At 36.8% G+C, this 26,053-nt stretch overlaps 3 protein-coding genes across 14 annotated transcripts in view; 1 reads left to right on the plus strand and 2 right to left on the minus strand.

Moving 5' to 3' along the window:
• Positions 1–542: 542 nt before the first annotated feature.
• The window catches only part of LOC309509688 (eotaxin-like), a 29,459-nt gene continuing 3,948 nt past the window's right edge, over positions 543–26,053 (minus strand). For 2 of the 12 annotated variants that reach the window (XM_082184486.1, XM_082184487.1), the window contains exons 3-5: positions 25,882–26,005; positions 16,811–16,885; positions 15,979–16,678 (exon numbers count right to left, since the gene is read on the minus strand). In XM_082184486.1, coding sequence (XP_082040612.1) covers positions 16,573–16,678; positions 16,811–16,885; positions 25,882–26,005 — 305 coding nt within the window. In that variant the 3' untranslated portion in view covers positions 15,979–16,572. Of the gene's footprint in view, positions 779–892; positions 965–1,063; positions 1,218–1,296; positions 1,405–15,978; positions 16,679–16,810; positions 16,886–16,986; positions 17,120–17,198; positions 17,307–19,801; positions 19,826–20,083; positions 20,234–25,710; positions 25,783–25,881; positions 26,006–26,053 lie in introns of those variants that run through there. The other 10 variants (XM_082184480.1, XM_082184481.1, XM_082184485.1 and 7 more) reach the window with 10 other exon arrangements.
• Positions 13,434–26,053, plus strand: part of LOC309509686 (uncharacterized protein) — a 65,274-nt gene continuing 52,654 nt past the window's right edge. The window contains exons 1-6 of the mRNA XM_082184476.1: positions 13,434–13,555; positions 13,743–14,096; positions 14,259–14,420; positions 14,796–14,848; positions 15,298–16,776; positions 25,862–26,017. Coding sequence (XP_082040602.1) covers positions 13,534–13,555; positions 13,743–14,096; positions 14,259–14,420; positions 14,796–14,848; positions 15,298–15,387 — 681 coding nt within the window. The 5' untranslated portion in view covers positions 13,434–13,533 and the 3' untranslated portion in view covers positions 15,388–16,776; positions 25,862–26,017. The remainder of the gene's footprint in view (positions 13,556–13,742; positions 14,097–14,258; positions 14,421–14,795; positions 14,849–15,297; positions 16,777–25,861; positions 26,018–26,053) is intronic.
• Positions 15,979–26,053, minus strand: part of LOC309509693 (uncharacterized protein) — a 44,556-nt gene continuing 34,481 nt past the window's right edge. The window contains exon 5 of the mRNA XM_082184499.1: positions 15,979–16,427. The gene's annotated coding sequence lies outside the window, so the exon portion shown is untranslated. The remainder of the gene's footprint in view (positions 16,428–26,053) is intronic.

The following is a 26,053-nucleotide window of genomic DNA, read 5'->3' on the forward strand; positions in this document are numbered from 1 at the left end:
ATAAAACAAGGCATTGGAAAGTTTGTAAGTACATCAGGAGTTTATTTAAATAACACTTGCCTGACGGCTCATGCTACCGCTAACCCGGACGTCGAGGTCTCTTCAGTGATTTTGGAAAAGCATGTAAAAGTCCTCGCAGAAAGCCATGCATAAGTATGTAGTGTAACGACGCCCAGTTCCAGGAATGCACTAATATTTTGTTGGTAGTACCAGTTTGCAACAATTATTAGTTAACACTAAGTTGTCATTTGAGTACAGAGTTTTATGAGTACAGAACCTATTTGTACTAGGGAAGTTTGGTATCATTCTGGGCATTATTAATGGGGTAATTTACAAGATACATCATAGAATTCATTAGCGCCTGCACTAAACCATCCGGCTGATATCTCTAAATAAGCTCTAACTTTAATAATGATCGACCAAGGGAAAAAAGGCTTCTGGGGAGGTGTTTAGCTCGGAGTCATGGTGCAAAGGACCCTAGGTTGATTTTAGTCCGAACCATCCCTCTAAGGCAGGAGAGTGAAATGAATACAAAACATCCATGGAATGCAAATTGGTTTATTGTTATCTGTTATATTATTGTCTTTTGTTCAACAGGGTTCATCTGTTAAAAAGTAACAAGCTGAATCCTCTGTAGGATTGACTTTAAGATTGAAAATTTTTACTTATAAGTAGACTTATAAGTTGGCACCCCAGAAAACCCAGTCAATCCACGACAGGTTTACTAATAGATGATGCTGGTGGTGGCGTGGAAGTCAGGCGTTTGTTTTGATCTCTCCTGTGAAACAAAACATAACAATACAAGAATACTATACTAAATATGCAACACTTTGTAAGATTATGTTGTTACAAATTCAGGTATGTTTCACCACACATGTTGGGTTTAACTTACAAAAGCTTAACTTCATCCTTCACCCATGGTAGTGTCCAATCAAGACAGAACTCTCCTCGTTCAGTCTTAAAGCTGTTAAAGAGAATAAAAAAATTAAAAGAAATCTAGCCACAGATGCTGTTGATCTCTAATCATGACATGTTTTCTTTAGAGAAGAACTGGGATTCTTACATGACGGCCTTCAGACATGAAGGACTTTTTTTTTGCAGCCTGAAACCGATGATAGGGTCAGTAAACTGTTCTCGAGTTAGTCTGGAGACGGCAGTACAGCATGTGATCACCCTCTGATTCCCTTCCTTCTCATCACCTTTTCCTTCTGCTGAAACTGAAGAACAAGGCAAGCCTCAATATTCTGCACCGTTCCATCAGATATAATAATATACAAACAGTTTCAAGCACTTTACCTGTTATAGTCCAGATCACAGATGCAAAAACCACAACAGCCAAACTCCTCATGAGGATCCTTTGTGTCTCCATTGTCACAGTCGATCTTCAACTCTCACTGCTTGTGTCTGAGAGAATATATGCAAGACACTTGCTAGTTTATCTTAAATAGTCAATAAAGCGGAACTATGGCTACACCCTGTCTTTTGCAAGCACATTTGTGGATGATTTCATCATTGTTCTGTTTCATGTGGGTTTCAGTATACAGTAGTTTAGTTTGGGAGTAAACTCAGTAAACGCATGATTACTGATTGAATTTAAACAAAATTGTCTGATGTATTAAATAGGAAGTATAGGGTGTGATCTCTGTTTTACCTGGTTGACATTTATTCACACGGCAGGAAAAATTGGGCTACACATGGACAGTGTGCGTGGACATCAGTGAACTGTGCTGATGAAAAAATGGTCATGCCCACTTTCAGTGAGATGGCGAAGTATGGTTTGTATTAGGTTTTGGGTTATGGTTTTGGCTTTAATTAATTAGGCCTGATTAAATGTTTCAAATTAATTCATATGGATTTGGAATGATGTGAGGGCAAATAATTTTACTTCAAAAACGAAACTTCATTTAAGGCTTTTTTCCCGACTTAAATATACCAATGAAATGAACATATTCAGCAATGTCATGCATATAATCTTTTGCATTTTCTGTATTGTTGAGTGTAGAGGAGATCACTGAATATGTGCAGCAGGATACAAATAATATCAGTCATCATGATTCAGTGATCATCAGTATCTGTCTTCTGCTACGGTTACTGGTGTCTTTGAGGAACTGGATTGCAGAAAGGTGAATTTCACTTGATTTTAGGCCGCATTAAAATAAGCATTAAAAGCCGACGACTGTAAGACCAGAGGCTTGTCCACACAACAAAGCATCAGGGGAAAAGACAAGGGGCTGAAGGGAACCAGCGAAGACGGAGCATTTTCTTCCGCTATTTTCTTCTAGATCTGCTGTACAGCAGAAACAAACGCTGTTGCATTATTTTCCTGTTATCCCTGTAAAGCTGCTTTGAAACAATCTGTATTGTAAAACGCGCTATATAAATAAAGGTGACTTGACTTGACTGAAGGACTGGCTGAATCTTGATAAGGAGATGGGAGAGGGAGGTTGAGACAACTCAGACTCTAAACAGGGCGATGAAAACGGACTTATGTTGGGCAGGACCAGCGGTAATGAAGGCACAGACGATTCAAGGATGGGCAGGACCATTGGTGATGATGGTAACACAGAAGATACAGGGTGGGGAGCACTAACTCTGTTTCCCAATTGATAAGCCATTCCTCCTCACTGTCCAACTCCACCAAAACTCCCACTGGTACGGCTGTAGCCGGCTCACACACCTGGTCAGAATTCTTTGGTGTTCAGCCTCCGAGTGATGGTCTGCGCTATCCTCCTCCACCGCGGCAGGTGTAAACTACTTGTCTGCGCTAGGCTCTGGAGTCGTGTCCGTAGTGCGGGGTGAAGGCTGGCTGGACTCTGTTTGATGACGCAGACGGTGGTGTGGACTGTGGGTAAACACTTTCCAGATGCCGGAGGATGGCCAGAAAAGTTTGAAAAGTAGGACATTACCCTCAAGTTCACAGGCCCTATGAAAGCCTGTACACACTCGAAAAACAACAACCACAAGCCAAATCAGAAGTTGCTGATCATGCTTTATTTGTAGTTACAGATTACAGTTGTTCCAGCTCACAACATCATTTCCCAATCAAAATTTCCCTTTTTTTCTCGTACAAATCAGTCACTTAGATGTACATCAGACTTCTTGTCAGGAGTTACTAATAGTAGGCTACAGTAGTTACTAATGGATGATGTTAGTGGTAGTGTAGAAGTCAGGAGCTAGAACACATGGGTTTCAGCCGGTTTATTTCTTTGAGCTCTGCTGCTGCTGCAAAAAGATACATTTACATTTACAATAGGTACATTTTCTGAAGTAACTGTGAGAGGTGTTTACTGTGGCAACACTCAATATCACAATGCCATAATCATCAGTTTTTCCCCTTGACTGTGTGATGGATTTTTTTATTAATCAACTTTAATTAATCAACTAACTTTTTTTTTTTTTTTGCAATGAAGGACTAAGCTTTTTAATAAAATGAAGAATTGCTGTGTTGTAAACCAGAAGAGACTTTTGGAAATTAAGCTGTTTAATTCTGAGTGTTCAAGATTTCAGACAGCTTCATTTAAAAGAAGGGATGACTGCAGAAAAACAAAAGAGGAAGTGGGGCCTGCAGCCACCATCCTGAAAGAGGAAGTTGACACTTCTGAGAGGGGTCAGCATGGGGAGACCGATTCAGTGCAAAGGTGACAATTCACTTGAGACTTTTCCTAAAGACAATTTTGCCATGCATTGTGCAATTTTGTGGCAGGATGGATCAAAAGCCAGACTGAGGAGAGTGCCATCACAGCCTGGCGATCCAATGTATCAGCCTGAAGTCAACTGAATAACAATCCACACAGAAAGACAATCAGTCTTGTGGGCTAGGTGCTGCATTTTCAATGATCACAACAGAGACCGTTTCAAATTTAGTTAATTATCATATTTAACTTGATTGTTTTTGATTATCCACTGGTTTCAGCAATTCTATATATTCTTCACTGTTTAAACTAACACTTTGAACCTGCTTTCAATAGGTACCAGTAACAGCCCTACTCAGTTAAAACTGGGGCTGGATTCTCTAGAAAAGACATTACACTAACCAACTAGTGGTGAAAGCATGAATAGGTTATTGACTATGCAGAATTCTATGGAAAAGAAAAATACAATATAGGCCACAAGGCGTCCAAAGATAAATTATGGCTAGAAAAGCAAAAATATTGGTCACTCCATTTCATTTAACGGTAATTTTCTAGATTCAATAAAAACAATGGATCTAATTATAAACTTTTGAAATCACATGCTGTCATCACCAAGGGTACGAGATGGAAATGTTATTTTCTTTTTGTCCATGGATCAAAGATTGTGTGAAGATTTCTAAATCTTCTTTTAAATAGCTTATGAGCAACAACAAAAAGTTTGAAAAATTTAAATTGTGCAAAGAATGACAAATTGTATTTGAGAAATTAAAACGGACTCTCTCAACTGCAACTGTAGATCTATACGGTTAATTATTTAAAGTGTTTGATCTATTTGTTTGGAAAAGTTAGGTTTACGTTCACTGTGTTAAACTCAAACACATGGCGACTACATCAGACATTTGAAAATTGATATCCTAACGTTTAGACACTGTCGCAAGGGGAAGTAGTTTCTGTCGTCGTCAAAGTTGTTACCGTTCAGATTTGGTGGTATTCCACACATAACTAGATGTACCGCATCGCGGTACAAAATATGACCGCCGCTCAGGCCTGCACTGGCTTTCCACAAAAATAAATGACGTGGAGTAATTTGGCTGTATTGCGTGTTTATGTATATACCTAAAAAAAGTAATAGTATGTGCATGTCTGTCTGTCTGTGTGTGTGTGTGTGTGTGTGTGTGTGTGTATGTGTGTGTATTTGTGTATGTGTGTGTCTGTGTGTGTGTGTGTGTGTCTGTGCGTGTATGTATGTGTGCGTACATGTGTGCGCGTGTGTGTGTGTGTTTGTGTGTGTGTGTGTCTGTGCATGTGGATTTGTATGTGTGTGTATGGGTGTGTGTCTGTGCGTGTGGATGTCAGTGTGTGTGCATGCTTGCGTTTGTTTGTATTCCTGCATGTGTGTGTGTGACAGTATCATCCTAAACCAGCAACCCTTCGCTCAACAGCACCATCTACAGGCCGATGAGTGTACAGTCACTAAATGTGCACATAAATGAATTTATTTTATACCCCCCCCATGGATGAAATTCTACAAAACTTAGCAGAGGATACCCCCAGAGGTTGTCAAGTTAATCATACACATGAAATATGGTGCAGTTCTGAACATCTCCACTGAAGATAGGGGCGATTAAAGCAGACCAAACGAAATTTTTCCGTAGAAGTCTAGTGGGGCTACATGCCCACCAAATTTCATGTTCCCCGGTGTTTCGGTGTCCCTGGTATCGTTGACGAAAAATTTACGGGGGCCCCAGCGCAGGGGGGGGAAGTGGCCCCCGGGGACCAAACGAAATTTTTCCGTAAAAGTCTAGTAGACCAACATACCATAAAAATTTCTTCATCCTCGGTGCCACGGTTCAGGTAGTTATTTAGGAAAAACTGAATTTTTTTGGGTTTGGGGGGGCCCAGCGCGGGGGGGGGAGTGGCCCCCGGGGACCAAACGAAATTTTTCCGTAGAAGTCTAGTGGGGCTACATGCCCACCAAATTTCATGTTCCCCGGTGCTTCGGTGTCCCTGGTATCGTTGACGAAAAATTTACGGGGGCCCCAGCGCGGGGGGGGGGGAAGTGGCCCCGGGGACCAAACGAAATTTTTCCGTAAAAGTCTAGTAGACCAACATACCATAAAAATGTCTTCATCCTCGGTGCCACGGTTCAGGTAGTTATTTAGGAAAAACGGCATTTTTGGGGGTTTGGGGGGGCCCAGCGCGGGGGGGGAGTGGCCCCCGGGGACCAAACGAAATTTTTCCTTAGAAGTCTAGTGGGGCTACATGCCCACCAAATTTCATGTTCCCCGGTGTTTCGGTGTCCCTGGTATCGTTGACGAAAAATTTAAGGGGGCCCCAGCGCGGGGGGGGAAGTGGCCCCCGGGGACCAAACGAAATTTTTCCGTAAAAGTCTAGTAGACCAACATACCATAAAAATTTCTTCATCCTCGGTGCCACGGTTCAGGTAGTTATTTAGGAAAAACTGAATTTTTTTGGGTTTGGGGGGGCCCAGCGCGGGGGGGGAGTGGCCCCCGGGGACCAAACGAAATTTTTCCTTAGAAGTCTAGTGGGGCTACATGCCCACCAAATTTCATGTTCCCCGGTGCTTCGGTGTCCCTGGTATCGTTGACGAAAAATTCAGTAAGGTGACGAAAAAAAAAAAAAAAAAAAACTTTGACAATCCCTATATGACCGGCTAGCTACGCTAGCGGCGGTCATAATAAATATATATGTTCCCCATTCAGTTCATAAACTGCTATGGTAGACAAATATGTATGAATCTCTGGCCAGAGAGGGGTGTGTGAAAGTATGTGAAAGTGAGTGTGTGAAAGATGGTGTTCTGAAAGACACTAAGACTAATACATTGTCAATCAAAACAGCTGTATCTAAATTTATTAAGTGGGCCCACAGGTTAAAATACGCACACAGGGTAAAATATACCCAATAAAATAACAGCCATGGATGATTTTGGCTAACTATCCTGAGCTGTTATTGTTGTGGCAGAAAGAAACAGTGCCACACCTGTGCAGCGTATAACTCTGGGAAGGCAGAGAGCAAGCAAGCTTGCCCTGTCCACCCCATATTTAACTTTTTCCTTTTATAAGATGTCATGATGGATCTCATCGAACAGAACTGATTCTGTTCCAAATACTATATAAAATATTGTTACTGTTTAACATGAAATTTTACAGATCTCATCAAAAAAGGACGACCGGCCAGACAAGCAGATGAGTCTAGCGACATGATACATGCTGTCACTAACAAAAATACTTAAGGTCTCCATTCACAGGTTGTTCTTGTGGTTCACTCCACAAACAAGGTCCAGTGGAGTGCGGTTGTGATCTGAGGAAAAATCTTGCAACTATCAGCAAGGTTGTAGAGTGACACCTCCGTCCAAGCCTCTCACCTTAAACTACACCAATCAGCCTGAGCAAACACCACATGCCAACGACAACGCGAAGTATAAAGCGGGGGATCAAGGACGTGCTAGTAATGTACCTCCCTTGCCAACGAGGGAAAGAACATTGCAACGGTTCGCAAAGAGTCATCCTGGTGAAGACGGAATGTCAGTGGGACAACGAGATGATCAACACACCTGGAGGAAGATGTGGACCAACTAATGGTTTAAGCTTAGCATAATAAGTAATTTTGTGTGATGTTTACTGATGTTTTATTTGGTTCAATCAAACTACACTGTAGGACTGAGTTTTTAGATCTCATGATTTGAACAATTACAGATTAATTTGAAAATATTTCAGGTACATGTAAATTGAGAAGAGGAAAATCTCTTAATTCTGTAGAGTATAGGGACTCTAACTAGGTACATTACTGTAAAAATAATAAATAATCTAGGGACTATTTTTGAAGAAACTTGAGGGTTTTAAAATCCTAATGCAGACATCATAGATGCTAAAAAAAAAGTTTATAGTGGCAATAGTTGTTCCCTAATAAGAGAATGGGTGATAAGTTACTTTGCTGAACTAGGTCCGAATAGATAATTGGGTAAACTTCTATAGCGATGAATGAATGAATAAATTAAATATTTTTTTAAAATATCTTCTAAAATAGCGAAAGAAAAACTTTCAAAAGGAGATTGGTTTTAGGAAACATAGCCTATTTAATTTCTGGATTATTATTAAGTTGAAGAGCTTTATAGCATCACCAAATTTCCAACTTATTACTAAAGATTTTAATGTTTTAATGAAGCCCAGAGTATGAATTAAAGCAAATTATGTAGGGGGCACAAAGATAAAACCTAGACCAAGAACAATGTAACCCAAACATGTTAAATTTAAACTAAAATGAGTCTAATCAGTTTAGACATTTCAGCGAAATCAGTTAATTCTGGAAAAACAGTATTGTAGGAAGATAAGTCGTTAAATATTAAATGGCATGTCAGCAGCTAAGGCTATTCTCATGGCAAGAGCTGGGTGAAACAGAGTTAATTTTAAAATAATGACATTGTTTGAAACAAAATAATAAAAATTATTGATATTTGTGTTAAGGATAAAAATGAAAAGATTCAAGAAATGCTTTGGTTAGATTTTATTACACAGATCCTTAAATATATCTAAGTAAAACAATCGCCTGCTTGAATTAAAAGCTAGCAAAATAAGGTTAAGAAAAATGGTTAATCAGCAGTATCAGCCTGTTAAAGGCCTAATAGATCAATGAGATTCGAAATCCAGAGAAAGATGACACTGAAACTTGACTCAAGGTCTACTAAGTTAAAAGGCAATGTACTATGGTATGTTTAGTTTTTTACTAAAGATAGAATTAGATTGCTTGAAGATAGAATGTTGGGAAGAAGATGAGAAGATGGTATGTGTATGTGGTAACATTGGAAATTGGTTGTATTTTCATTACAGCTTAGGATGCTGATTGAAGGAATATCTTACAGGTATTATAAAGTAAAAGATGAAACATGGTATGATTAGAGATATCAGGTGGTATTAAAGTCACTGACTTATAATGGGATGATTTGGTAAAGGTAAATTAGATTGCAGGTAAATCATGCGGGTATGGAATATTTCATTAGAGGAATTAAAAATCCAGCTATATTACGACCAGAGAGGGGAATGTGATGGATTTTTTAATTAATCAACTTTAATTAATCAACTAACATTTGTTTTTCTTGCAGGAACAACATTCATATGCTTTTAAATGTTTCCAAACTCTTTGGGGAAAACTTGTGACTTTGAGTTTTTGTGTGTGTATAAATAACAATTAAGGGAAGTGAAACTAGACAGATTACTAGTTCTCAAACCTTGTAATAAGTAATCACAAAAACAGAGTTTGCTTGTGCCAGTGACAGAGGGAAAAGGTTGGGGCTTTTGAACCAATTGAACCAATCATATTGAAGGTGACATGTTTAGTCTCGATAATCTTATTTGTTGTCTCGATACTATAAAAACTGTTGTATCCGTGTTTTCTGGTGGGATTCTCAATGGAATTTGTCTGAGATCCAACGGCCTTGCTTCTTGGGAGAGATTCCCTGAGAACTGCTCGGGAAGATCTCCTGGCCGTGATTAAAGCATTTAAAGGACATTTGCAGAAGTCTGTTTGTCGATTTATTCCTGCGCAGGAAGCTAGTTTAAGAAGTAAGCTAGTTTAGGGGAACAAGTTAGTTAGGTGACTATTATTGAACGGGGACGTTGATTTGTAGACGAGACCCAGATAGACTAAACGTCAACAGTAGACGTTCGGGGACGTCGATTTGTAGACGAGACCCAGATAGTTAGGTTTAGGGAAAAATCTACGACAACTGTGAACAGAACAATGTGCCACAGTGCACTGCCCCAGGTCTCTATGATATTCTGACTCTGAGCTATGGCTGGTTTATGTTGCTATTGTGGTAGATTTGTCCTACCTGGAACCTAATTACCTGGGGTGTCTCCAGTCGACACTTAATAAATGTATCTGGGGCGTCAACAGTCGACACTTAATAATTGTTGTGAATCAGAAGGCTGAGACAGATCCATATGCGTCCAGAGGCGTGTGATGAACCGGGCTGTGGGTCTTGGGCTGGAGGCGAGCATACGGAGTCCAGAGACGGGCAGAGGTTCAAGGCAGGCGGCAGACAACGGAGTGCAGAAACAGGCAAGAGTTCGGGGCAGGCAGCGAGAATCAGAGTCCAGGGTACAGGCTTAGGTCAGTAGTCAGGCTGCAGACAATCAAAGACAAACGTTAGGCAAGAATAACCAGAAAACGCTCAGACATGCAACACGGGGTGAAACAATACTTCGCACAGGACGCAGAGTAAACGAGGCAGATTAGGCATGGGAAATCAGAGAACATTCAGAACAGGTGAACCGCAATCAGAACGCTAATGATCCATACTAGGCAGAAGTATGCAGAGCCCTTAGAATTCTGGAAAGCGCGCTCGAGATTGAGTACGGGAAGGACCGCATAGACTGGATGCCGTAACAATAATCTTTATACTCTAGCTCTGCGTCTACAATTGACAACTGGCTTTGAGTTCGTAACCCTAACTTGTTCCCCTAACTAACTTGCTGCGCAGCAATAATAACCGACAGACTTCAGCAAATGTCCCTATATAGCTTTAATCACGGCCGGGAGAGTTCTCGAGCAATTCTCAGAGAATCTCACCAGCAACAGTTTTTTTTTATATAGGAACATGGCGAAAATGACATGATACATTACATAATTTCCCTACAATTTGATTGGTTCTTCCTAGGCAAACCCTTCTGTTACTAGGTAGAAGCAAACTCTGTTTTCTGGATTACTCATAGACAGTAACAGAAATGGACATAGCGACCCCATAGACTTCAATGGAGAAAAGTGAAGTCAATTAGAAGCACTCACTTCCTGATGGCTGAGCGTACTGCACAGACTCAAACTGAGCTTGACGACGTAGATGTGACGTGAGCAACCCGTCTGTCTTCTAGTAGCTGTGCCAAGAGAAATCTGAATCATTCCCTTCCAAATCTTGCAGAGACGGAGAGTGTGAGTAGGAGCTGTCCATGAGCTGGCAGCAGGAGCAACTTTATGACACTCTGTGGGCTTCTCCCTTGACTTTATGCCTCCACGTCCGCCCGACTGCCAGCGAGCTTCTCCTCCTGTCTATACGGTAATTATTCTACTGTGCGACCGAGAGTCGCGTGGTTATGACACAATCGTTAGCCTATTTTTACGAAAACTGCTTCTACGGGGCCATGAAGTAAGATAGGGAGCCTTTTATACATTGTCGTGTTTCTTTAGAAATTACAATGGACAATTTGGAGTCAATGGACCATTATAAATAAATAATGGACAAATGGAGTCTTTAAACGCCTCAGATGTAAAGTTATTCGCTGTCAAAGTGACGCCAAAATGAATGTGAGTCAATGGAATGCTAACAGCAGGTGATGGTCTGCTAATCAATGGCGGCCCCCAGGGAAGGTACGCTTTCCGGGTGATGGATTACCCCCTTGGGATTACTTCATTGTTAGTCACAAGTTTTCAAACCTAGACATCTGTCTAGTTTCATTTCCCCTATTTGTTATTTATACACTCACACACTCAAAGTCACGAGTTTTCAACCAAAGGTTTTGGAAAGCATATGAATGTTGTTCCTGCAAGAAAAATAAATGTTAGTTATGATTTATTTAAAAAAATCCATCACACTATATGGTTACTAGGGTGCTCTAAATGGTTGCTAGGCTGTGAGTAGACAGTTGTGAGTGTTATATTAAATAGCTGCTCGCTAGCCTGAATTAAAAGAGCCACCCTGTCCCAGCCCATGTTCTGGACCAGATTTGACCCAGGGATGATTTGTGTCCCACAGTTTGATCCATAAGTATATGTATATGATTATTACTTCAAAAGCACCACTTAAAATGGCGTAGAATACTATACTAAATATGTGAACACTTTATAAGAATTGTATGTTGTTAAATTCTGCTATATTTCAAATGATGTTTCTTTAAACAAAGTTTGGGAGGAGCATGCTCAAATAATCAATCCAATTAACTCGTCTTCAACAATCATCATGTCTATCCCATCAGCATGAGAGGAAGCATAATAGATATTCACTCAGTCGACTCACCTACATTCCTTGACAGTTTTTCAGCATCCCTCCACCACCCCTCCACCACCCCTCCACCTCACTGCTTGTTCCTTCCACAGTCAGGAATACGGGGGGAGTACTCTGTGTTTGGGCTGAATACCGAGCCCGGAGCCCTCTCCTAGGACAGCACGCCTGACTTATTTGTAAGTGTGAACTCGTGAAACACACTCTTTGAGTTACTTAAACTGGATTTTTCTTCTCCCACGGTTGTCTCCAATCACTACGGGCTGCTCCCTGTCCATTGCAAGCACATTTAGTTTTGTGGATGATTTCATCATTGTTCTCTCATCACCTTCTGGATCAGTCACACTTTATATTAGGTGACCTTAACTAACATTACAATGAGAACATTTGGTTTAAGCACCGAAGCACGGCAGCATGATCTTCTTTCAATTTAGTACTGTTAGTCAGTTCATTCAACAGCAAACAATGTATGATTCATGTTTCAAATCACTCTTGTTGCTGATATAATTACAGTAATACTTACAGTAATACAGTTGCCACATTAGAAAATACACTTACATTAACTAACTTATGTAATTGAATCCATAATGTTTGTAACAATATCTATCTAGTGTGTTATAAAAAGGTGTGATGAAGTTATGAAACCCATGAGATTTTGTGATAAACTCAGAGTGCTGACAATACAGTAAATGTTCCCACTGTACCATATGACTGAACTGTAGTTTCGTGATTTACAGATATCAACTGTAGTTGAGCTTTACAGATGAAGGGTGAAGTTTGGTAATGTGGCAGTCTCTACGATGGTAATCTGTTTAAAGCATCACATGGCATACATTCTGTAAATGCAAAATGCTGTATTTGATGCCATCTGTCTCCCTTCTACTGATGCATCTCTGATCAATTTGATGTTACTGTACTATACAGTCATTGACTGTTTCCTCTCCCTTTATACTCTATCCTGCAATATGTTCACAAATTGCAAATATATCTCTAGAGGTGTACCAGCTGATTCTTTGATTAACCATTAAGTTCAGTTGGATTAAATCATAGACAAATGTATTAAACTGAACAAGAAGAGATACAAATCAAAAGTTTGATAGTAAGAGCTTTATGAAAGGCAGTTACTGTGAATGAAACATTTATGTAGATGAAACACTTATTTAGAGTTGTGAAAAGGATACTTTGTGATTTTGCGTATTGTACTAACACAATTGAAAACATGCTGAAATGTTTGAAAAAAGTGCACTTTTGATGATCTTTTGTGATATTAGCACTAAGAGTTTAAACTAAGAGTTTTGAAAATGTAAACTTTACTTGTGGAAATAGTACCAAAGTGAGAAACAAACAAACAAACAAACAAACAAACAAACAAACAAACACTGTAAATACCTACAATAGTATGACCTATTGTTACTGGAAAATTCCCACATTTATTGCCAATAAGCTTGATGTATTAGAACTAAGGGTAGGGTTAAGATTAGGGGTTAGAGTTTAGCTTTGGGGTAAGTGCACTATAGCATGCAAGTATAGGTATTGTATCAAATGGTTAAGTATACTAAAGTGTGACCAAATGATCTGTTGTAGTATAAATGGTGAGTGGGTGGTGATCTCTGTTTTAGAAATACCTGGTTATCATGCAATACCACGCAATGACATCACAACATCATTTAGTAACTTTTAGCAACAAATCGACCATGGTCTGTCTGAATACTCAATTCTGATTGGCTGGAAGTTCCAGTCAGTTTAATCATTTGTTTTCACATTGGGAGGTTCTTTGCATCCACAGCTAACCATGAACTAGCTCTTACTAGCATCCACACATAAAAAAATTATCACAAAAAAACACATATGTAAATTCATGGCTACAAATCACAAAAAGAGAACAAGAACATGATCCTGATACAAATTATATGTGAGTATATGAAATTATCAAGAAATCAAAGTGTTCTTATTTTACTTTTTGTATGATAAATTGCTTGTGATATTTCTTGTTTGTAAGTTGCTTTTGTCAAAAAACATTTGCTACATGAATAAATGTCAATAATCAGATTGTCAAGTGATTGCTGTCTAGTTTGTATTGTTTATTGTTTCATCTCTAGATTTCACTGTTATCTCATTGATTCTCACTGAAGGATCATCAGTGAAAGTTCATCCAGGAGGAAACACAACTCTCCCCTGTAACATTAAAGATGATACAGAGATTACCTGGATCATTACAAACGGAAACCAAACATTTGTAAGAATTTTGAGACTAGAATATCTGTATGGAGGTAACTCTAAACCAGAACCCTCCAATATTCACCCAAGTTACACTGGACGGATAAAAGCTCTCAGTTCTCCTACAAACACTCACTCTCTGCTTCTGATGAACATCACGGACACTGATCTGATGCTCTTCTGCTGCACTGAATGTATGCTTGAGCAAATTCACTGCACTAAACTTGACTATGAAGGTAAGATTTTCTCCAGATTATTTCATTGAACACTTTTCTAGTGTGTTTTTAATTTAATTGCTAGTTAAAACAAAGATGTGAACTTTATTTATTTTGCATTATCTTATGCATCAAACCTCAAACTGAATAAGAAATCTGTATTCTTCTGTGTCATGGGTGTAGATGTGAGCACTGGAGATGTGGATCAGCAGGATACAGTTACTATCAGTCATGATTCAGTGATCCTCAGTATCAGCCCGTGGCTGCCTCTCGTCTGTGTGCTTCTGCTACTGTTACTGGTGTCAAGTGTCTGTGTGTGTTGGAGAGCAACAAGACTACAGAAAGGTGAATATTACTTAAACATGATTTTATGGTAACATCAGACAGCTTTAAAATAATCTGATTACATTCAGTTACTCTCTCTAAAAAGTACTGCATTCTCTTTTAATTCTTTCTAATAAATAATATAAAATTGCATAAATTATTCTTGAAATGATTCTTCTCCCCATTTAAAGGGAGGTTACGTTACATTTTAACATTTATGTTAAATCCACTATCGTATTATATAGAATAGTCTATACAGTATTTGATGCAATTACATCAGTAATAACTGTAATAAAATTTCTGAAAAACTAAGAGTAATATCTTAGAGTAATGCATTACACCCAACACTGATTGCATTATATTTACTATGTTTTTGTATAATTGTTTTCTCTAAAGGTTGTGCAAGAACTAATGACCTGCACCAGGACTGGATTCACAATAGTGTTCAGGTCAGAATCTCTCATACATTAGTCTGCTGTAATATAAGTTTGCAGGTTTCCTAGTTATCAGTATTTGAGAGGCAAGAATTAGATATTGTATAAATACATATATATTTTATTTATACAGCTGTACATACAGTACATAATGCACAAATCTGTACATAAGTCTTCTGTTCCAGATGTATACCACATTATTTATTTATTTTCACATTATTTACACATTATATCACATTATTTATATATTTTAATATATATATATATATATAATATATATTTATTATTTAAATGTTCTTTCTGTTCTTGTCATAAATGTAAATATGTATGTAAGAGCTCCTGAAAAAAAAAAAAAAAATTCCTTGTGTGTTTGCGCACACTTGGGCGAATAAAGCTCATTCTGACTCTGATTCTGATTCAGTTATCTTTAAGCTGATCACATTCTCGTTCTTTTTTCTTTCCAGGGTGAAATAAAGTTCGGTCATTTTATGATGAGATGTGAGGAATGGACACTGACTGAAGTTATTTATACACCACTGAATAATATTTGTTAAATCATCATTTCAAAATTCTTTATACACTTAACATGTTTTGCACTCACACACATTAACAAGTTATTGAATTTGAATTGAATATGTTAAAACAAATGATCTTGTTGTGATTATGTGGCATCATAAAGCACCAATTTCTGACTAAACTTTAAACAACATTGGCTTGATGGATACATTTATTATCAATGTGTTTTCTATTTGTAATTTTTGATGAGATTTACAAACAGTTAAAAAAAGCAAATAGCAACACTTCTAAAGAAGTGCATACAAACAAAGAAGTAAAACTTTTGAATACATTTGCTTGTGGGTGATGTCTAGGTAATGACTTTTGAACATCCTAAATGTTTTTAATGCCATATAGTTTAGTGACCGTTAACCACATCTTGTTTTTCATAGTTGTCAGTCACACTGGACATTTATAACCACACATATAGCGCTTTACCACAGTGAACCACTAATGTGAAATGTGCTGTTGTATCTGAGCTACAGACCACAGCCGGTCCAGAAAGTGTGTGATCATTTCAGAGAACAACAGATGGAAATTCTCACCACAAGACTGCAAATGAGTTTATATCTTCTTATTTTAATGCATGATGATTGGGCATTAGAGTGGATTGGTTCAGTTAATCAACATTTAATTAGTTAAAAAACAAACAGTGTTTGAATAAACCCTTTTAGAAACAATCAGTTTGTTAAAGGGGTCATGAACTGGATTATGTTATTATTTTATGTTTCCTGGGGTGACCCTATAATGTTAGTATGATTTTTTACATCAAAAACTGTCACAATTTCTAAATAAAAGGCATTTTTTCTAGCCTGGGCGGTTTTCAGTTTGGCCGATTGGAAATGGAGCGTTCTTTGATCGCATTCTGTATATAATTTAAACAGTTTAAATAAGATTATTTTCATCCTACTAAGAGAAACGATGTGAAGTTGATCTTTTAGTCACTGGCTTGATTTACTGATGCATAAACAGTATTGAATGATTTTGAGAGAAAGATAATCTGTCTGAACTTGAATAATTTCACATCAGAAATCACTGACTACAGATCAGGCATTAGAATAAACATGATTACTTACATGTGGCGTAACCCCCTCGAAAATTAGATGATTCATCTCAAGGGGTTAATCTAAATTAATTTCTAATAATGTGTTCTCATTATGAGTTTGCTTTTAGACATTCATGATTCATGATCTGTCAGTTGATTGGGAAGATCCTCCCACAGGAGTGGGTTTACTGATAGATGATGCTGGTGGTGGCGTGGAAGTCAGGCGTTTGTTTCTTTGAGCTCTTCTGTAAAACAAAAAACAAAAAGCAAAAAAACAGTGTGAATACAAGAATACTATGCTAAATATGCAACACTTTATAAGATTATGTTGTTACAAATTCAGGTATGTTTCACAACACTTGTTGGGTTTAACTTACAAAAGCTTCTTAACTTCCTCCTTCACCCATGGTAGTGTCCAATGAAGACAGAACTCTCCTCGTTTAGTCTCAAAGCTGTTAAAGAGAATGAAAAAGTTCAAACAGAAATCTAGCATCAGATGCTGTTGATCTCTAATCATGACATGTTTTCTTTAGAAAAGAACTGGGATTCTTACACGGCGGCCTTCACACATGGAAGACTTTTGTTTTGCAGCCTGAAACCGATGATAGGATCAGTAAACTGTGCTCGAGTTAGTCTGGAGACGGCAGTACAGCATGCGATCACCTTCGCATCAGGACCTGCTGATTCTGAAGAACAAGGCAAACCTCAATATTCTGCACCGCTCCATCAGATATAATAATATACAAACAGATTTAAGCACTTTACCTGTTATAGTCCAGATCACAGATGCAAAAACCACAACAGCCAAACTCCTCATGAGGATCCTTTGTGTCTCCATTGTCTCAGTCGATCTTCAACTTTCACTGCTTGTGTCTGAGAGAATATATTCAAGACTCTTACTAGTTCACCTTAAATAGTCAATAAAGCGGATCTTAACCCTTGTGCTTTGTTGAAAACCCTGTAACACCTTTTGTGTACTCGGTCAAAAATGGCCGGCCTTTTAAAACATTTTTGTAAATCGTTTGTTATGCTATATTATCACCAAATTTTGGATTCAATCTTTTGATCAACTTGTTGTCTGTCAAGTGGCACAGGTTTTGTATTTCTTTTTGGAACTGATTGATCATATGCCTATAGACCTCATCGATCTGAGCTCATGCACGTCAGCTTTTGAGTGGATAAATTTGTCAATATTCAACCTTCAAAGATTGCTTGTAAATCGCTCGTTATGCTATATCACCAAATATTGGATTCAATCTTTTTGTCAACTTGTTTTGTTTCAATTAGGACAGGTTTCATATTTGTTTTTGAAACTGATTGATCTGAGCCTCATTGATCTGATTCTGACGATGAAGTTAAAGATAAAGAGATCTGAGAAAGAAAGCCTGTAATACTCAAAATAGTTTGTTTGTTTGTTTACATGAATGTGTGTGTGTGTGTGTGCGTGTGCACGGTAGTGTGAGTGTGCATATCCACGCATGCACAGGTCTGAGGCCTTTATCTTTGCAAGCACACATACAATTATGTGAACATGAACATGATGCTCCTGAACACTAAATGTTTGTCTTATTTAAAAACATAATTGTATGATCTATTTTCAATCTCACCATTCATTTTCAATGTATGGCCATTTTTACCAATATAAGCTCAGATTAATGAGGCCTACAATCAGTCAGTTTAAAAAAATAAACACAAAACCTTTTTAAAACTAATTTAAAGAAAACAAGTTAACAAAAAGATTGAATCCAATTAATATTTGGTGATAATATAGCATAATGAGAGATTCAAAAGGTACTTTTTGTACGCTGTTAATTTTTTAATCGGGAGAACCACAAGTCTGACTTTGTTCCATTTTGTACAACTAAATTCCTGGTAAAGCACACTAGTGTGATATAGTGTACAGAATAATTTGACATTTTATGCAATATTGCTGAAATTACACATAATAATGCTTTTTTGGTCAAGAAATTAGGTGCATAAGCTCAGATAAAGAGGTCTACAATCAATCAGATCTAAAAAATATATAGAATAAATAAAAAAACCTGTCCTAATTGAAATAAAACAAGTTGGCAAAAAGATTGAATCGTGAATTGTGATAATATAAAATAATGAGAAATTTAAAAGCAATTTTTGTAGACCGGTGGTCAGATTTGACAGGAACTCCACAAATGCATCAATAATCTCTTATTTTACCCGACACACTTTAATCCTGTTGACATAATGCTGACATTTACACTTGATTTAAGAGAGAGAACATTATGTGAATATATTAGTATTTTGTTAGTGGCTCTTCAACACAAACCCGTCCTAAATAGCGTGTCTCTGTGTGTATTGAGAATGTTGTGCTTGTCAAATAAAATCATTCATAATAAATAAATGTCATGTCTTGTGTTTTTTTGTATCACTATTTATTTATTGATTCTTATTCATTTCAAATACAGTTTCTGAATCTTATTTATGCTACATATAAAAATACCTATTATAATCACGATTAAGTAGTATCGTATTTAAGGCAATGAACAGCATTTAAACACAACTTCTGCTCACGTATTTGAAGGCTACAACTGGGCCATTGAGGGTAAATGTCATATTATGAGACTACGGATTACTTTACGGAGAGCTTACGACCCACTAACTGCGTTCTGCATTAGAGAAATAGTTCACTTAATTAGTTCAGCTCAATCCTGTATGAATTTCTTTCTTCTGCTGAACACAAAGGAAGATATTTTGAAGAATGTCAGTAAAAAATAAAGGAAATAAATTCTATGGAAGTAAATGGGGTCCATCAACTGACATTCTTCAAAATATCTTCCTTTGTGTTCAGCAGAAGAAAGAAACAACTTGAGGGAGAGTAAATGATGACATAATTTTCATTTTTAAGTGAACTAAGAACAAAATAAAGTACAGATCTAGTTTTAAAGAAAACATCTCACCACAATGTTATTTTTGTAATCTTGAATCTAAAACTTTCACACATTTATTTTGTAATTGTAAATACTCTGAAGACTTTTGGAAGCAAGTAGCCTATCTATGATGGTTTTTGATACATTCCTAAAATCAAAATAGATGAGTCTATAAGACTAATACTGGCCCCGGAATCGATAACACATTAAAGGTAATAATTCTTCTTGGGACGTTTCATGTACATAGAGCTTAAGATGTCTATTACACCCTCCTTTAAGTTTTTCCAAAAGATCTTAAAATATGACTCCATGAATTCAATTACTAAAAATAATAAGTGCATTAAACATATCTTACTAAAAAAAGAAAAGAAAAGAAAAGAAAAGAAAAGAAAAGAAAAGAAAAGAAAAGAAAGTAATTTGTAAAATTTAAAGTTTTACTCTGTACGATGTAAGATATAATGTTACATGTGTCCCCCAATTTCAGTTTTGGCTTCTGTTTGATGTTTAATGTCATTGTATGTTTTTCTGAGAGTTGAATAAAAAAAGGGATTGAGCTGGTTACAAATTAGCTAATATCACTAAGCCCTAAGTGTGGACTTTAGGTTCCAATAAGAGAATGGCTGGTGCAACCCTACCCTGTTCGGGACCGTTAGTTTGATGAGAATAACCGAGGTCCTTCACTAATTTAGATATCTAAATCAAATAAAACACCAACAATAAAAATAACTAGCTAGGTTAGCAGATTACCTTAAAAGTAAATATAGCAATCAGGTCGTACTTTATCAGACAAGCGGATGCAGTGAGACCTCGAACTTTTCCTGTTTGTTCATGTGACGTTCGCCATAACCTCTAGAAGTCGGTCAACCCAACATGAGTGTGTCCCATTTGTCATTTTTAGATCTCAGAAGGGTGCTCGCGAGCGCCCCCATGTGGTCGATTTGCGCCCTTGATGCGCCCTTTTGCCGAGCCCGGCTCCGCAGCAGACTTCTTCCCTACAGTCAAAGCGGCATTACGTCACGAAAGTGCGGACTCAGAGGAAGACCGCGAGTGCTTATAGGTTCCATTTGGGACAGGGCCCTATAGTGCGCCATCTCCTAGGGGAACGACGTTTACAAAACCGATCGAGCCCCGTAAAACTTGACTGAAAAATACTAATCCTTGTCTGTCCAGATATATTCCCGAGGAAGAATTATTTTACCCTCACAATATTTCAGCAATCATGTCCTGTCTCCTGTATATGCAACTGTTTAGATCTCACAACTAATCACAACCGGCGATGCCGGATTCGTAAATGATTCACGCTTTTGGGACGGTCCGAACCGTTTCATGAGTCTGAATCATTCGGGCAACTCACTTAGGCGCACAATCGTTTGGAGTGTCTATCTGTAAAACCGTAACTGAAAACAAACAATACAATCTCTAGATGAATTGAATATTAACCTAAAATCAAATTAAACAACCTGCAGAATCACCTTATCGCGTTTGTCAGTGATTAAGCTTTTATCTGAATTAGGTTCAAGACAAAACCTGCTCGTGCAGCGCCTTGAACGAAGTAAATACATTTTCTCACCAACACTGACAGTACACGAAAACACTACCATGGTATTAGTTTTTTTTTAAATGACATTCAGTGAACCACTGTATTGGCCTTTAGTCACCATGTCAGTACCATGTCACATGGATATAGCCTACCTTGATAAAACAATGTTGTTTTTTATTCAGGAGCCTACAATATAGGCCTAAAGTACAATATATCTGATACAATCACATGGAACTGTCAGCGTGTGTAATGTTAAGAAGTCTTTTATAGATCTTTGCAGCCCATAGTTACATTAATATACCTAGCTAACAGGCTATATAACTTCTCAATTTACCCTTTTTGTTTTTTAACGTCTTGTTTGGGGATGTGTGTACGTACAGTATGCAAAGTTACTTGATTCATGTTTATTTCTGTTTATGTCTTTGCTTATGAATCTATCCCATAACATGTTTCATTTGTTTAGTTGCTAAGCCAAATAAACACTGGTTGAGAGTTTTTTGGCTGATAAATTGCACAACCTACTCTGTGCATTAGGTGCTGTTCTCCACTAGAGGGCGAACTTTCTATTACTGTAACACAATTAATTAGTAGGGTAGACTGGGTACAGTTGAGACATAGGTACAGTTGAGACACCTTTAATAACTTGCGTTCGCAGCAAGCACAAGTTGTGATTTTTGCTGTGCACATGCGTATTAGTGTCCTCTTTGTTTGTGGGAAATTTGAACAGTGGACGCATCTCCGATCCGAAAATATCGGGTAAAGTTTTTTTTCTAAAGTAGGACGTTCACTTCACCATGCACTCTCCACAATGAATAGCTTATTATCCCTATATGACTGTTAAACATAACTGGTATCACCACAAACTTTATTCTGTGCCCTAAAAACTGGCATATTTCATGGTATTGTGTCATGCAAGGTAATTGCAAAATCTAGAGAAATGTGCGAGGTGGCCAGCGGGGTATAGTTGAGACACACGTGTACCAACTGTACCCCCGATAGAGCTCTATTAGGAAACACACTGTTTAATTGTTCAGTGTTATGATAACAGGTTAAAGGTCGTAATTAGCCAGCATAGGACGCAAATGAAAATAAAATTTGATATTTGTGATATTTAAACTGTGTATTATTAATAAATATTGTTTAATATCTTGTTCCTGCTTTATAAATTTTAACCAGTGCTAATTTAAATAAAATGAATGAATATAAATGGTTGAATAAACAAAAATGTTGCCCAATTGTTATTTTCTTTATTTGTCTTTATTTTTTATATTTACAATGAATGGTAAGTTATCTTTACATCATTAAAAATGGGTGTCTCAACTGTACCATGCACTGTCTCAACTGTACCACATATGGGTACAGTTGAGACAAGGTTGAGACAAAAAGCACCTTATTTTTATTAGGTAATTGTGGAAAATATAAACTACTTGTGGGTATTATTGATTGATAATATCTTTGTCTACAAGCTAATGAAATGTCATGTGGCATGCCATGTGGAAATTCACTTCTTTTCAGTATCTATTTTTTGTGTGAAAAATCAAAACGCAAAAAGTGTCTCAACTGTACCCAGTCTACCCTATACTACATTCAAATGTTTCACCCAAAACCGAAAATTCTCTTATAATCTGCAAAATATTAGTATGCTGTTATCTTTTTTCCCATTCAATTACAGTCAATGGGGACTGGCTCTTTTTTTTGAACCTCAAAAAGGACTCGGAAGCAATAGTATCATAAGTGAGAAGAAGAGAGAAAATAAATCTGATTCTTAATAACACGAGGATTTATATGTGAACCTGGACCACAAAACCAGTCACATGGGTCAATTTTTTTTAAAATTTGGGACAAAAAGGACAATAGGACAATATTTGTCTGAGATACAACTATTTGAAAATCTGGAATCTGAGGGTGCAAAAAATCGAAACAAAATAAATGTTTTATATATTTACGGTAGGAAATTTACAAAATATCTTCATGGAACATGATCTTTACTTAATATCCTGATGATTTTTGGTATAAAAGAAAAATCCATAATTTTGACCCATACAATGTATTGTTGACTATTGCCACAAATATACCCGTGCGACTTGTGACTGGTTTTGTGATCCAGGGTCACATATTTCTTTAATGATTCAGCTTAAATATGATTAAATACAGTCCAAACTGTTACATTTAAAAGGCTGTGGGATATTCAAAATGTGGATTTTAAAACGGTAATAAGGATATATTTCTTAGCTGGGAAGTATTCAGTGAAGTGATCGATGCCCATGAGTGTGTTATGTCAATGTTTTAGATATTCAAACCGATAGCCAGCCTAAGTTTTTGACAGATAATGTGTGTGAGGGGTGAACTAATAATTTAACTAAATGTGTGATTTTTGGGTAATTATGAAACGTGCTGGAGACGTTAGTGGCTTACTCAGAGACTGACACGTTTGGCTTGTCAAAAATGTTACATTCAGCTGTCGCAAATTTGTTGACTTTTGAAAATCCTTTTTTTTTTCTCTTATAACAAAAATGTTTTTCAAACCCATGAAAATGCAGTTATAAAATATAAAATAATGGTGAAAAATAACTTTTTAAAACTGTTGTTCCATTATTACCCCTTAGCATATTTATTTAATTAATTTATTTATTTATCTATTCATTCAGGCTGTGAAGTTTAACCTGGTTGACTTAAATTAACATGAATATGTGGAGAAAAATTGAAAAAGGTCTTTTTCATGGTCAACACAAGTTCATAAGACATAGGCTACCAACTTATTCTTGCAAATTAACATTTGATTATGGATGACATTTACATGTACATAAGTAGCACAAGGAAGGACATACATAGTCAACCAACTGCTAATATAAGAATAAAGATGCTAAAGAGAAAAGGTGTCATCGTTCCTGACAGAGACCTCTTGCACACATTCAGAAACATCAACCACAAGCAAAACCAGTTGTTGCTGATCATAGTTTATTTGTAGTTTCAGATTGCACTCGTTCATTTGCATAATCAACTGACAAAAATGTCTAGGTTTGTTTTCATACAAATCAGTCTTAATTTCACTCAGACTTGCGTCACCCTTCTTGACACTGCATTTTCACTACATTGAGTGAAATATATTTCAGTGTGAAATATAATATATAAGCTAATATTGTATTTAAACACATTTGTTCTAAAACAGTTTTACTATAATTCAGTTTCTGAATAAAATGTATAAATTAAGAACTGTTACTGTCAAACTACATCATGTATTTGACAACATATATTTTAAATATTAAATTTAAATACACCTAATTTACTAACCGTCACTTTAAATAGACACTAGTGATCTTTGGGGTCTCCAGAGACCCCAGGCAACAACATGTAATTTTGTAACAGAATATATATATTTTTTTTTTTTACAAATGTAATTTTACTCTGATTATTAATGTTTTTACTCCACATCTGTGCAGTTTTTGGAGGATTTATGATATATTTTACATTTATATAAATCAATTAAAAAATGTTTTTTATGTAAAATTCACTTTATAAAAGACCCACATTTCTAAATTTCATTTATGGGGATAACATGGATAATTTTACATGGCTTAGTGTAAAATTTTTGCCCATATTTTGGAAAATGTAGTTTTAAATGTAAAAAATGATCATTTTAGCCACTAGATGGCTAGAGCTACACTATATGTTATTTGCTATTTGACTTCAGTTTTTCCAGTTGGATTCATATATGAAATCACAATTCTAACAATAATTATTAAAAAAAAATTGTCAAAGTTTAGCATTTTTTGTACTGACATTTTTTTCCAATAATGTTTCATTATGATTAGAATCAAACCTGAAAAAGATAAAAGTTGAGTTTTTAGAGTTTATCGTTTATTTCAATCTTCTTTTTTTTCAACTGTAAAACAGATATGAACAGTTATATTATATACTGAGTACAAATACATGACATGATCATCAAAATGCAATGAACTTAACAAAGGAGCAAATAAAGCAGTAACTTTTGTCTCTTTCTCTCTCTGTGTGTGTGTGTGTGTGTGTGTGTGTGTGAGTGTTCACATTGTCGATGTGTCAGTGTCACCAAATTTATTTTTGTGGTGGTTCCGCATTTTGGACTATTTTATGTGACAAATTATAAGAGAGCAGTTTTTATAGTCTCACAAATGTATTCCTCTGTGTGTGTGTGTGTGCGCGTGCGCATGTGAGCATGATAATTTTGCATTGTGAATGTTTTTAGCACTGTTAGAAGTGTGCCACTTTATTTCTGTCTATGTGTGTTCTGTGTTGTGTCTGATTTTGATGATGAATTTTGTCCATTTTCTATGCGGGGTCTCTGAAGACCACGAGTGTGACTATCTTTTTCACGTAAACATAAAAACAGATCATTACAATATATAATTTTTTTTTTTTTTTTGTAGATCTAGAAAGGGTTGAGAGCCATACAAAGTTTGATTTTTTTTTTTTAATTCAGCAAAAGTCATTTGCGGGTTAAAAAGACCCAGAAGAATACCAAAGGGTTTTAAACTTTAGAAATATTTTAATATAATAATATATAACATTTTAAAACTCACAACTACTTCAAGATGTGTTCTCATGAGTTTGCTTTTAGACATTCATGATTCATGATCTGTCAGTTGATTGGGAAGATCCTCCCACAGGAGTGAGTTTACTGATAGATGATGCTGGTGGTGGCGTGGAAGTCAGGCTTTGTTTCTTTGAGCTCTTCCGTAAAAAAACAAACACAATTTGAATACAAGAATACTACTGTATACTTAACACGCAACACTTTATAAGATTATGTTGTTACAAATTCAGGTATGTTTCACCACACTTGTTGGGCTTAACTTACAAAAGCTTAACTTCATCCTGCACCCATGGTTGTCTCCTATCAAAACAGAACTTTCCTCGTTCAGTCTCAAAGCTGTTAAAGAGAATGAAAAAGTTAAGACAAATCTAGCATCAGATTCTGTTGATCTCTAATCATGACATGTTTTCTTTAGAGAAGAACTGGGATTCTTACACGACGGCCTTCAGACATGGAAGCCTTTGTTTTAGCACCCTGAAACTTATGATAGGATCAGTCAACTTTATTTTGGAGACGACTCTACAGCATGTGATGTCCTTCTGATTAGCATCTGCTGAGACTGAAGAACAAGGTAATCCTCAATATTCTGCACCATACATCAGATATA

Source organism: Leuciscus leuciscus (assembly GCF_965113295.1).
Source record: "Leuciscus leuciscus genome assembly, chromosome: 11".
NCBI lineage: Eukaryota > Metazoa > Chordata > Actinopteri > Cypriniformes > Leuciscidae > Leuciscus > Leuciscus leuciscus.